Source organism: Tachyglossus aculeatus, chromosome 21 (assembly GCF_015852505.1).
Source record: "Tachyglossus aculeatus isolate mTacAcu1 chromosome 21, mTacAcu1.pri, whole genome shotgun sequence".
NCBI lineage: Eukaryota > Metazoa > Chordata > Mammalia > Monotremata > Tachyglossidae > Tachyglossus > Tachyglossus aculeatus.
The window spans coordinates 45,739,188-45,752,128 of record NC_052086.1 but is presented as its reverse complement, the minus strand read 5'-3'; the positions used below and the strand labels follow the sequence as shown (position 1 = coordinate 45,752,128).

The 12,941-nt window shown below is 50.5% G+C and overlaps 1 protein-coding gene across 1 annotated transcript in view; it reads left to right on the top strand.

Moving 5' to 3' along the window:
* Window positions 1-1,011: 1,011 nt before the first annotated feature.
* The window catches only part of ECI1 (enoyl-CoA delta isomerase 1), a 19,909-nt gene continuing 7,979 nt past the window's right edge, over window positions 1,012-12,941 (top strand). The window contains exon 1 of the mRNA XM_038762264.1: window positions 1,012-1,091. Within this exon, the coding sequence (XP_038618192.1) occupies window positions 1,031-1,091 (61 nt within the window). The 5' untranslated portion in view covers window positions 1,012-1,030. The remainder of the gene's footprint in view (window positions 1,092-12,941) is intronic.

Here is a 12,941-nt window from a genome sequence, read left to right as displayed (position 1 = left end):
GGTGAGTGGGCGGGGCCTGGAGAGAGCTGATGAGAAGGGGGCGGGGTTTGTGCGGCGCGAGGAGGCGGGGCCTGAGGCACGGGGGGTGGGGCCCGAGCGAGGGGCGGGGTTTGTGGGGCGCTCGGACGGAGAGGGGGCGGGGCCTTCGGCGCGCGGGGTGGGGCCCGGGCGGGGCGCGCGGGCCGTGAGGAGGCGGGGCCTGGGGCGCTCGGGCGGGGGAGGGGGCGGGGTCTGTGAGGCGCGCGGGCGGGGAGGGGGCGGGGCCTGGGGCGCAGAGTAGGGCGAGGGGCGGGGCTTGTGCGGCGCGTGGGGCCGCGAGGGGCGGGGCCTGGGGCGCGCGGGCCTGTGAGGGGCGGGGGTCTGGGGCGCGGGGTGGGGCAGGGGGCGGGGCCTGGGCTGCGCGGGAGAGGGGGCGGGGCCTGAGGGCCGGGGGGTGGGGCCCGGGCGGGGGGCGCGGGCCGTGAGGAGGCGGGGCCTGGGGCCAGCGGGCGGGGGATGGGGCGGGGTCTGAGGCGAGGGGCGGGGTCTGTGCGGCGCGCGGGCGGGGCGGGGGCGGGGCCGGGGGCGCAGGGTAGGGTGAGGGGCGGGGCTTGTGCGGCGCGTGGGCCCGCGCGGGCCCGTGAAGGGGCGGGGCCGGGGGCGAGGGGTGGGCAGGGGGCGGGGCTTGGGGGGGGGGGCGCGAGGGGCGGGGCCTGAGATCCGGGGGTGGGGCCCGGGCGGGGCGCGCGGGCCGTGAGGAGGCGGGGCCTGGGGCGCGGGGGTTTGTGCGGCGCGCGCGCGGGCGGGGAGGGGGCGGGGCGGGGGTCTGAGGGGCGGGAGGCTGTGCGGCGCGCGGGGCCTGAGGCGAGGGGGCGGGAGCCGGGGCGAGGGGCGGGGCCTGAGGCGAGGGGCGGGGCCTGTGGGGCGGGGCCTGTGGGGCGGGGCCTGAGGAGAGGGGCGGGTCCCGGGCCGAAGTTGTCAGCGACCTCTCGACCCCGTCCAGCGGTCGGCGTTGGGGGGGGGGGGGGGGAAGGACGACGACGGGTCGAAGATGGCGGCGCTGGCTGGGCTGGCGGGGCTCCGCGCCCCCGTGCGACCGCTCCTCCGCTCAGGTCCGTGAGTCCCCCGCACCCCGGGGACCCAGTCAATCAATCAGTCAGTCTTAGTTATTGAGCGCTTACTGTGTGCGGAGCACTGGACTAAGCGCTTGGGAAGTACAAGTTGGCAACATAGAGAGACGGCCTCTACCCAACAGTGGGCTCACAGTCTAGAAGGGGGAGACAGACAACAAAACCAAACATACTAACAAAATAAAATAAATAGAATAGATATGTACAAGCCAAACAAATAAATAGAGTAATAAATATGTACAAACACATATACATACATACAGGTGCTGTGGGGAAGGGAAGGAGGTAAGGGGGGGGGATGGAGAGGGGGGACGAGGGGGAGAGGAAGGAAGGGGCTCAGTCTGGGAAGGCCTCCTGGAGGAGGTGAGCTCTCAGTAGGGCCTTGAAGGGAGGAAGAGAGCGAGCTTGGCGGAGGGGCAGAGGGATTGGGGGCATTCCAGGCCCGGGGGAGGACGTGGGCCGGGGGTCGATGGCGGGACAGGCGAGAACGAGGCCTAACGGGGAGGAGATTAGCAGCGTGGCTCAGTGGAAAGAGCCCGGGTTTTGGAGTCAGAGGTCATGGGTTCAAATCCCGGCTCCGCCACTTGTCAGCTGTGTGACTTTGGGCGAGTCACTTCATCATCAATCGTATTTATTGAGCGCGTACTGTGTGCAGGGCACTGTACTAAGCGCTTGGGAAGTACAAGTTGGCAACATATAGAGACGGTCCCTACCCAACAGTGGGCTCACAGTCTAAAAGGGGGAGACAGAGAACAAAACCAAACAAACAAAATAAAATAAATAGAATAGATATGTACAAGTAAAATAAATAAATAAATAAAGAAATAGAGTAATAAATACGTACAAACATATATACATATATACAGGTGCTGTGGGGAAGGGAAGGAGGTAAGAGGGGGGATGGAGGGGGGACGAGGGGGAGAGGAAGGAAGGGGCTCAGTCTGGGAAGGCCTCCTGGAGGAGGTGAGCTCTCAGCAGGGCCTTGAAGGGAGGAAGAGAGCGAGCTTGGCGGAGGGGCAGAGGGATTGGGGGCATTCCAGGCCCGGGGGAGGACGTGGGCCGGGGGTCGATGGCGGGACAGGCGAGAACGAAGCCTAACGGTGAGGAGATTAGCAGCGTGGCTCAGTGGAAAGAGCCCGGGTTTTGGAGTCAGAGGTCATGGGTTCAAATCCCGGCTCCGCCACTTGTCAGCTGTGTGACTTTGGGCGAGTCACTTCACTTCTCCGGGCCTCCGTTACCTCATCTGTAAAATGGGGATTAAAACCGTGAGCCCCGCCGTGGGACAACCTGATCACCTTGTAACCTCCCCAGCGCTTAGAACCGTGCTTGGCACATAGTAAGCGCTTAATAAACGCCATTATTATTATTATTATTATTATTATTATTATTGCTATTAGCGGCGGCAGAGGAGCGGAGGTTGCGGGCTGGGCTGTAGAAGGAGAGAAGGGAGGTGAGGTAGGAGGGGGCGACGTGATGGACAGCCTTGAAGTCCAGGGTGAGGAGTTTCTGCCTGATGTGTAGGTTGATTGGTAGCCACTGGAGATTTTTGAGGAGGGGAGTGACATAATAATAATAATAATAATGGCATTTGTTAAGCGCTTACTATGTGCAAAGCACTGTTCTAAGCGCTGGGGAGGTTACAAGGTGATCAGGTTGTCCCACGGCAGGGCTCACAGTTTTAATCCCCATTTAATCCACATGCCCAGAGCGTTTCTGCACAAAGACAATCCGGGCAGCAGCATGAAGTATGGAGTCCTCTATCATCATCATCAATCGTATTTATTGAGCGCTTACTATGTGCGGAGCACTGTACTAAGCGCTTGGGAAGTACAAATTGGCAACATAGAGAGACAGTCCCTACCCAACGGTGGGCTCACAGTCCAAAAGGGGGAGACGGAGAACAAAACCAAACATACTAACAAAATAAAATAGAATAGATATGTACAAATAAATTAAATAAATAAATAGAGTAAAAAAATATGTACAAACATATATACATATATACAGGTGCTGTGGGGAAGGGAGGGAGGTAAGATGGGATGGAGAGGGGGACGAGGGGGAGAGGAAGGAAGGGGCTCAGTCTGGGCTCTATATATGGATAGATGTTTTTGTACGTCTTTGTTACTGTATTTATTTATTCATTTTATTTGTACAGATTTATTCTACCCATTTTATTTTGTTAACATGCTTTGTTCTGTTGCCTGTCTCCCCCCCCACCCTCTAGACTGTGAGCCCGCAGGTGGGCTCACAGAGAAGCAGCGTGGCTCAGTGGAAAGAGCCCGGGCTTTGGAGTCAGAGGTCGTGGGTTCGAATCCCGGCCCCGCCACAAGTCTGCTCTGTGACCTTGGGCAAGTCACTTCACTTCTCCGAGCCTCAGTTCCCTCATCTCTAAAAATGGGGATTAAGACTGTAAGCCCTACGTGGGATAACTTGATCACATTGCATCCCCCCCAGCGCTTAGAACAGCGCTTTGCACATAGTAAGCGCTTAACAAATGCCATCATTATTATTATTTATTTTATTTGTACATATTTATTCTACTTATTTTATTTTGTTAATCTGCTTTGTTCTGTTGTCTGCCTCCCCCTTCTAGACTGTGAGCCCGCTGGTGGGTAGGGACCGTCTCTAATATATCCGACTTGGACTTCCCAAGCGCTTAGCACAGTGCTCTGCACACAGTAAGCACTCAATAAATAAGATTGAATAATAATAATGATGATGGTATTTGTTGAGCGCTTACTATGTGCTGAGCACTGTGCTAAGCGCTGGGGTAGATACAAGGCGATCAGGTTGCCCCACGTGGGGATCACAGCCTTAATACCCATTTTAATAATAATAATAATAATAACGATGGCATTTTAAGCGCTTACTGTGTGCCAAGCACTGTTCTAAGCGCTGGGGAGGATACAAGGTGATCAGGTTGTCCCGCGTGGGGCTCACAGCCTTAATCCCCATTTTATTAATAATAATAGTAATAATAATAATAATAATGGCATTTATTAAGCGCTTACTATGTGCAAAGCACTGTTCTAAGCACTGGGGAGGATACAGGGTGATCAGGTTGTCCCGCGTGGGGCTCGCAGGCTTAATCCCCATTTTAATAATAATAATAACGATGGCATTTTAAGCGCTTACTGTGTGCAAAGCACTGTTCTAAACGCTGGGGAGGATACAAGGCAATCAAGTTGTCCCGCGTGGGGCTCACAGGCTTAATCCCCATTTTAACAATAATAATAATAATGATGGCATTTATTAAGTGCTTACTATGTGCGAAGCACTGTTCTAAGCACTGGGGAGGATACAGGGTGATCAGGTTGTCCCTCGTGGGGCTCACAGGCTTAATCCCGATTTTAATAATAATAATGATGGCATTTATTAAGCTCTTACTATGTGCAAAGCACTGTTCTAAGCGCTGGGGAGGATACAAGGTGACCAGGTTGTCCCTCGTGGGGCTCACAGGCTTAATCCCCATTTTAATAATAATAATAACAACGATGGCATTTTAAGCGCTTACTGTGTGCAAAGCACTGTTCTAAGCGCTGGGGAGGATACAAAGCGATCAGGTTGTCCCTCGTGGGGCTCACAGCCTTAACCCCCATTTTAATAATAATAATAACAACGATGGCATTTTAGGCGCTTACTGTGTGCCAAGCACTGTTCTAATCACTGGGGCAGATACAAGGTGATCAGGTTGTCCCGCGTGGGGCTCACAAGCTTAATCCCCATTTTAATAATAATAATAATAATAATAATAATAATAATGGCATTTATTAAGCTCTTACTATGTGTAAAGCACTGTTCTAAGCGCTGGGGAGGATACAAGGCAATCAGGTTGTCCCGCGTGGGGCTCACAGCCTTAATCCCCATTTTAATAATAATAATAATCATGGCATTTATTAAGCTCTTACTATGTGCAAAGCACTGTTCTAAGCGCTGGGGAGGATACAAGGTGATCAGGTTGTCCCGCGTGGGGCTCACAGCCTTAATCCCCATTTTATTAGTAATAATAATAATGATGGCATTTATTAAGCGCTTACTATGTGCAAAGCACTGTTCTAATTGCTGGGGAGGATACAAGGTGATCAGGTTGTCCCAAGTGGGGCTCACAGGCTTAATCCCCATTTTTACAGATGAGGGAACTGAGGCACAGAGAATGATGATGGCCGGGCCCGGGTGGTGCCCTTTGCCCCACTTTACAGCAACCGTGGCGACGGGGGGCGAGGCTTTACTGAGCGGCTGGGGGGGTGGGGGGCGGGGCCCCCAGGGCGTATGAGAAGGCTGTCTCGGCTGATTTTTTTTATAGCATTGATTAATAATAATAATAATAATGATAGTATTTGTTAAGCGCTTACTATGTGCAAAGCACTGTTCTAAGAGCTGGGGGGCTACAAGGTGATCGGGTGGTTCCACCGGGGGCTCACAGTCTTAGAGAAGCAGTGTGGCTCAGTGGAAAGACCCCGGGCTTTGGAGTCAGAGGTCATGGGTTCCAATCCCGGCTCCGCCAGTTGTCAGCTGTGTGACTTTGGGCCAGGCACTTCACTTCTCTGGGCCTCAGTTACCTCATCTGGAAAATGGGGATTAAGACTGTGAGCCCCCGTGGGGCAACCTGATCACCTTGTAACCTCCCCAGTGCGTAGAACAGTGCTTTAAACATAGTAAGCGCTTAATAAATGCCATCATCATCATCATTAATCCCCATTTTACAGATGTGGTAACTGAGGCCCAGAGAATCAGTCAATCAATCAATCAATCAGTCGTATTTGTTGAGTGCTTACTGTGTGCAGAGCACTGGACTAAGCGCTTGGGAAGTACAAGTTGGCAACATATAGAGACAGTCCCTACCCAACAGTGGGCTCACAGTCTAGAAGGGGGAGACAGAGAACAAAACCAAACATACTAACAAAATAAAATAAATAGATATGTACAAGTATAATAAATAAATAAATAGAGTAATAAATATGTACAAACATATATACATATATATACAGGTATGTATATATATGTATATATACAGGAATTAAGACTGTGAGCCCCCGTGGGGCAACCTGATCACCTTGTAACCTTCCTAGTGCTTAGAACAGTGCTTTGCACATGGTAAGCGCTTAATAAATACGATTGATGAATAAATGCCATCATCATCATCATTAATCCCCATTTTACAGATGTGGTAACTGAGGCCCAGAGAAGGGAAGTGACTTGCCCAAAGCCACACAGCTGACAAGCGGCGGAGCCGGGATTCAGCGGGGAGCAGCGTGGCTCAGTGGGAAGAGCCCGGGCGGCTTGGGAGTCAGAGGTCGTGGGTTCAAATCCCGGCTCTGCCACTTCTCGGCTGGGTGACCTTGGCCAAGTCATGTCACTTCTCTGGGCCTCAGTTACCTCATCTGTAAAATGGGGATTAAGACTGTGAGCCCCACGTGGGACAACCTGTTCACCTTGTATCTACCCCAGCATTTAGAACAGTGCTTGGCACATAGTAAGCGCTTAACAAATACCATCAATATTAGTATTATTCAAACCCATGACCTTTGACTCCCAAGCCCAGGCTCTTTCCACTGAGCCACGCTGCTTCTAATCCATTTTCCATGAACGATGGGAGAAGTATTGTGATCCTAGGGGGAGAACCCGCACCCCGGAATCAGAGGACCTGGGTTCTAATTTTGCCCCCCACCCTTGTCTGCTGTGTGGCCTTGGGTAAGTCACTTCACTTCTCAAGGCCTCACTTTCCTCAACTGCAAAAAAGCAGTGTGGCTTAGTGGAAAGAGCACGGTCTTGGGAGTCCGAGGTCGTGGGTTCTAATCCTGGCTCTTCTCCGCTTATCAGCTGTGTGACTTTGGGCGAGTCACTTCACTTCTCTGTGCCTCAATTACCTCATCTGGAATATGGGGATTAAGACTGTGAACCCCATGTAGGACAATCTGATGACCTTGTATCTACTCCAGTGCTTAGAACAGTGCTTGGCACATAGTAAGCGCTTAGCAAATGCCATTATTATTATTATTATTATTATTATTATTATTATTATTATTATCCCTCTTACTTGGCCCGTGAGCTCCCATGTGGAAGGGGATTATATCCCAACCGATAATCTTGTATCTACTCCACTGCTGCAGGTTTTTTTTTTTTAATGGCATTTATTAAGCGCTTACTATGTGCAAAGCACTGTTCTAAGCGCTGGGGGGAATACAAGGTGATCAGGTTGTCCCACGTGGGGCTCACAGTCTTCATCCCCATTTTACAGATGAGGTCACTGAGGCCCAGAGAAGTGAAGTGACTTGCCCAAAGTCACACAGCTGACAAGTGGCGGAGCCGGGATTCAAACCCATGACCTCTGACTCTTTCCACTGAGCCATGCTGCTTCTCTTGACACATAGTAAACGCTTAGCAATTACCATCATGTTATCATCATTATTAATATTATTAACAATAACGATATAAGCTATATTGATCATCCGTGTTATGAATGTTGAGATTATTATTAATAATGCTATGGCTGCATGGTGAGCGCACAACGAATTCCATAGACCTGGGTTCAACTCCCTGCTCCGCCTCCTGCCTGAATCCTGAGTCTCATTGTCCTCATCTGTAAAATGGGAATGAGATGCCTGTCTTTCCTTTCAGACCGTGGGCCACTGTTCCTTGTCCACATCCTCACTCCATCCTGGAACTCCTTCCTCCTCCATGGAAGCAGTGTAGCCTAATAGAAAGAACCCCGGGAGTCAAAGGACCGGGGTTAACAAAAGTAATTGTAATAATTGTCTAATCCCAGCTCCACCAATAATCTGCTGTGCTGTGAGACCTTGGGTAAGTCACTTCACTTATTCATTCATTCATTCAATCGTATCTATTGAGCGCTTACTGTGTGCAGAGCACTGTACTAAGCGCTTGGGAAGTACAGGTTGACAACATCTAGAGACGGTCCCTACCCAACAGTGGGCTCACAGTCTAGAAGGGGGAGACAGAGAACAAAACCAAACATATTAACCAAATAAAATAAATAGAATATGTACAAGTAAAATAAATAGAGTAATTAATACATACAAACATATATACATATGACTCCAAAGCCCAGGCTGTTTCGACTGAACCACTGAATGAATGAATGAGGGAAAGTGGGCGCTCAAGCGATACCAAGGGAGCGTCCTGGACTCTCCCGAGCTGTGGCGGCGATCGCTGAGAGAAGCAGCGTGGCTTAGTGGAAAGAGCCCGGGCTTAGGAGTAAGAGGTCGTGGGTTCTAATTCCAGGTCCGCCACTTGTTAGCTGTGTGACTCTGGGCAGGTCACTTCTTCTCTGTGCCTCAGTTTCCTCATCTGGAAAATGGGGATGAAGACTGAGCCCCATGTGGGACAGGGACTGTGTTTAAACAGATCACCTTCTATGTACCCCACTGCTTACAACAGTGCTAGGCACCTAGCAAGCGCTTAACCAATACCATTATCTGGAAAATGGGGGTGAAGACTGCGAGCCCCACCTGGGGCATCCTGTTAACCCTGTATCTCCCCGGGCGCTTAGAACAGTGCTTGGCACATAGTAAGCGCTTATCTAGGCCTCACCTCAGCTGTAAAATGGGGATGAAGACTGTGAGACAGGGACTGTGTCCAACCTGATTAGCTTGTTTCTATCCCAGCACTTAGAACGGGGCCTGGCACATAATAAATGCTTAACAAATACCTCAAAAAAAAAAGATTAACTGTGAGCCCCATGTGAAACAGGGACTGTGTCCAACCTGAGTAGCTTGTATCTATCCCAGAACGGTGCCTGGCACATAATAAATGCTTAACAAATACCTCAAAAAAAAAAAAAGATTCTGTGAGCCCCATGTGAGACAGGGACTGTGTCCAACCTGAGTAGCTTGTATCTATCCCAGCACTTTAGAACGGTGCCTGGCACATAATAAATGCTTAACAAATACCTCAAAAAAAATAAAGATTAACACTGAGCCCCATGTGAGACAGGGACTGTGTCCAACCTGAGTAGCTTGTATCTATCCCAGCACTTTAGAACGGTGCCTGGCACATAATAGATGCTTAACAAATACCTCAAAAAAAAATGATTAACTGTGAGCCCCATGCGAGACAGGGACTGTGTCCAACCTGATTAGCTTGTATCTATCCCAGCACTTAGAACGTTGCCTGGCACATAATAAGTGCTTAACAAATACCTTTAAAAAAAAATGATTAACTGTGAGCCCCATGTGAGACAGGGACTGTGTCAAACCTGATTAGCTTGAAAAAAAAAAACCAAACCAAACAAAAAAACCCAAACCATAACCCGCACAGCCTATTCTCCCAGTATTCCGGTTTTTCATGATGTTTGGCTGATGTGGCTATTGGCGAGGTTTCTTCTGGGCAAACGCACCTGTCTGCATAGGATAAGGCTTTGGGCCAAACAGTTGTGCACGTGCCTCAGCTGACATCTTCCTTAACCTTCTTCTAGACTGTGAGCCCACTGTTGGGTAGGGACCGTCTCTATACGTTGCCAACTCGTACTTCCCAAGCGCTTAGTACAGTGCTCCGCACACAGTAAGCGCTCAATAAATACGATTGATTGATTGACTCTATGTTGCCAACTTGTACTTCCCAAGCGCTTAGTACAGTGCTCCGCACACAGTAAGCGCTCAATAAATACGATTGATTGATTGATTGATCTATCCCAGCACTTAGAACGGTGCCTGGCACATAATAAGTGCTTAACAAATACCTTAAAAAAATGATTACTTTATTTCTACCCCAGCGCTGAACACAATGCCTAACAGATACCACAATTTCTAGACTGTGAGCCCACTGTTGGGTCGGGACCATCTCTATAGTTGCCAACTTGTACTTCCCAAGCGCTTAGTACAGTCAATCAATCAATCAATCGTATTTATTGAGCGCTTACTGTGTGCAGAGCACTGTACTTACTGTGTGCCCTGCACACAGTAAGCGCTCAATGAATACGATTGAATGAATGGACTATTACTGTTATTATAATATAAATCAGTGTGTAGATGTTTAAAAACACAAGTAGGTGGGAGAATGGGTGTTGAGTCCCCATTGTGCAGATGGGGAAACTGAGGCATAGAGAAGAAAAGTGACTTGCCCAGGGTCAGGTAGCGGGCAAGTGGCTTAGTACAGTGCTCTGCACACAGTAAGCGATCAATAAATACGATTGATTGATTGATTGATGGAAGTGGCAGAGCCAGGATTAGAACCCAGGTTAGTTCCTGAACCAGGACGGCTTAGTTAGTGCCTGGCACATACTAAGCGCTTAACAAATGCCACTATTATTATTATTATTATTATTATTATTATTATTATTATTAATGTCCCAGAATTGTGGGCTCCATCAGTCAGAAAGGAGTCATATAATTTTGCGACGTATTTCTATTGGAGATGCAATCAAATGGATGTAGATCACATCAAAAGTGAAAAAATGCAGCATGGAGTTCTGAGAGGGAGACAGTGGGGACTAGGAGAAGGGGCCCCACTTGCCACTTGGCCTGTTGTGTCACCTTGGGCCGGTCAGTGAACCTCTCCAGGCCTCGGTTTCCTCCTCTGTAAAATGGGGAAATAAATATCCTTCCGAGACCTACGTGAGACAGGGATTGCGACCGATCTGATTGCCTTCGATCTACCCCAGCTCAGTGCATGTAGCGGGAATTGAGTAGGTGTAGTCTTCATTGTTATTGCTTATCACTTCCGAATCCAAATGCTCGAAATCACAGGGACAGATCTTTCAGTCTTGTGAGTTGTTTTTGTTTTTCAACAAAACTGATAATAATAATAATTGTGGTATTTGTGGAGTGCTTATTATGGACCAGGCACTGTACTAAGCCCAGGGGTGGATGCAAGCAAATCGGGTTGGGCCCCCGTCCCCTTCCCACATGGGGCTCACAGTCTCAATCCCCATTTTACGGGTGAGGAAACCGAGGCGCAGAGAAGTGAAGTGACTTGCCCAGGGTCACACGACAGACAAGTGGCGGAGCCAGGATTAGAACCCATGACCTTCTGGCTCCTAGGTCCATGCCCTAGCCATTACACCGTGCTGCTTCTCGTGGGAAGGAGTGGTTGGGCAAGGTGGCCAGAGGTAGGGCCAGAAGCAGGGTGGCTCAGTGGAAAGAGCAAGGGCTTTGGAGTCAGAGGTCATGGGTTCAAATCCAAGCTCCGCCAATTGTCAGCTGTGTGACTTTGGGCAAGTCACTTCACTTCTTTGGGCCTCAGTTCCCTCATCCGCAAAATGGGGATTAAGACTGTGAGCCCCGGTTGGGACAACCTGATCACCTTGTAACCTCCCCAGCGCTTAGAACAGTGCTTTGCGCATAGTAAGCGCTTAATAAATGCCATTGTTATTAGGGGGGTAGGGGAGGGCTTTTGGCCGGAAGCTATGGAGGAGTTTTAGGTGTGCTGGTGTTTCTGGAGTCTTGTCTGCTTCCTGAAGGACAGTGGCCAAGGAAGTTGGATCAGCTTTCAGTCTTTCTTGGAAAATTCCCCATGGCAGCAGCAGCCGTGCCTGGGGGTAGAAGCTGATAGTCGTCACCATCGTCATGTGGTGAAGCATTGATTACCTTGTATCCTCCCCAGCGCTTAGAACAGTGCTTTGCACATAGTAAGCACTTAAGAAATGCCATCATCATCATCAGTGAGCCCACTGTTGGGTAGGGACCGTCTCTATATGTTGCCAACTTGTAATTCCCAAGCGCTTAGTACAGTGCTCTGCACACAGTAAGCGCTCAATAAATACGATTGATTGATTGATTGATTAGATCGGGCCCAGCCCCTCACCCACCCGGGACTCCCGGTCTGAGGCAGCGGGGATGGGAGGGCTGGGATTCTTAGCTAGGTTTTCAGAGGAGGGAACGGAATAATTATTGTAATAATAATTATGGTATTTGTTAAGTGCTTACTATGTGCCAAGCACGGGGGTAGATATAAGGGGATCGGGTTGGACACAGTCCCCGTCCCACATAGGGCTCACCGTCTTAATCCCCATTTTCCAGATGAGGGAACTGAGGCCCAGAGAAGTGAAGTGACTTACCTAAGATCACACAGCAGAGAAGTGGCAGAGCCAGGATTAGAACCCACGACCTTCTGACTCCCAGGGCTGCGCCCTAGCCACTAGGCCATGCTGAAGCCCAGAGAGGGTCAGAGAGTGGCCTGAGGCCTCGCAGCCGACCAAGGGCAGGGTTGGAACTGGAACTCGCGACTCCCTCCTTCCCTCCCTTCAATGGGTTGCCCTCCTTGCCTGCCAGGGACCTCAGACGGACGGGCACGTGGATGCTTTCAGAGGTGGAAATGCATCAGCCGACCCCAAGGCCCAAGAGTTTCTGGGGAGGCTTTCCCAAGTCGGCTCTGCGGGTTCCAAACGGATCCGATATTCCCAACGCTAAGAGTTTTTCCGGGCCAGTGGCTGCCCTCTTTCCCGATCTTAACCCAGTCCTCGGGGGAAGGCCAGGCCGGTGCCCTCCCCAGCACCAGTAGCTCTGCCTGAGCCTGAGGTGAGGCTTTCCCTCAGCTTATTGCATCCAGAGCCTCGGCAGTTTGGGCTTCCCTCTTTCCTAAAGACTCCCTGCCTTTTCCTGAATTCCCCCCAATCCCCCAGGACCACAGATTTACTTTGGTCCTTCAGTGGAACGATGACCAGTTGACAAGCGGAGTCTGGAGTCCAGAACCGGAGTTCTCGGAGCAGAGCTTGCAGTCCAGATACGGAGCTCTCAGGACGGAGCCTGGAGCCCAGAATGGGAGCCAGGGCGCTCCCCGCCTTCCCCGAATATGACCAAGTCATCATCATCATGTCGTATTTATTGAGCGCTTACTATGTGCAGAGCACTGTACTAAGCGCTTGGGAAGTACAAA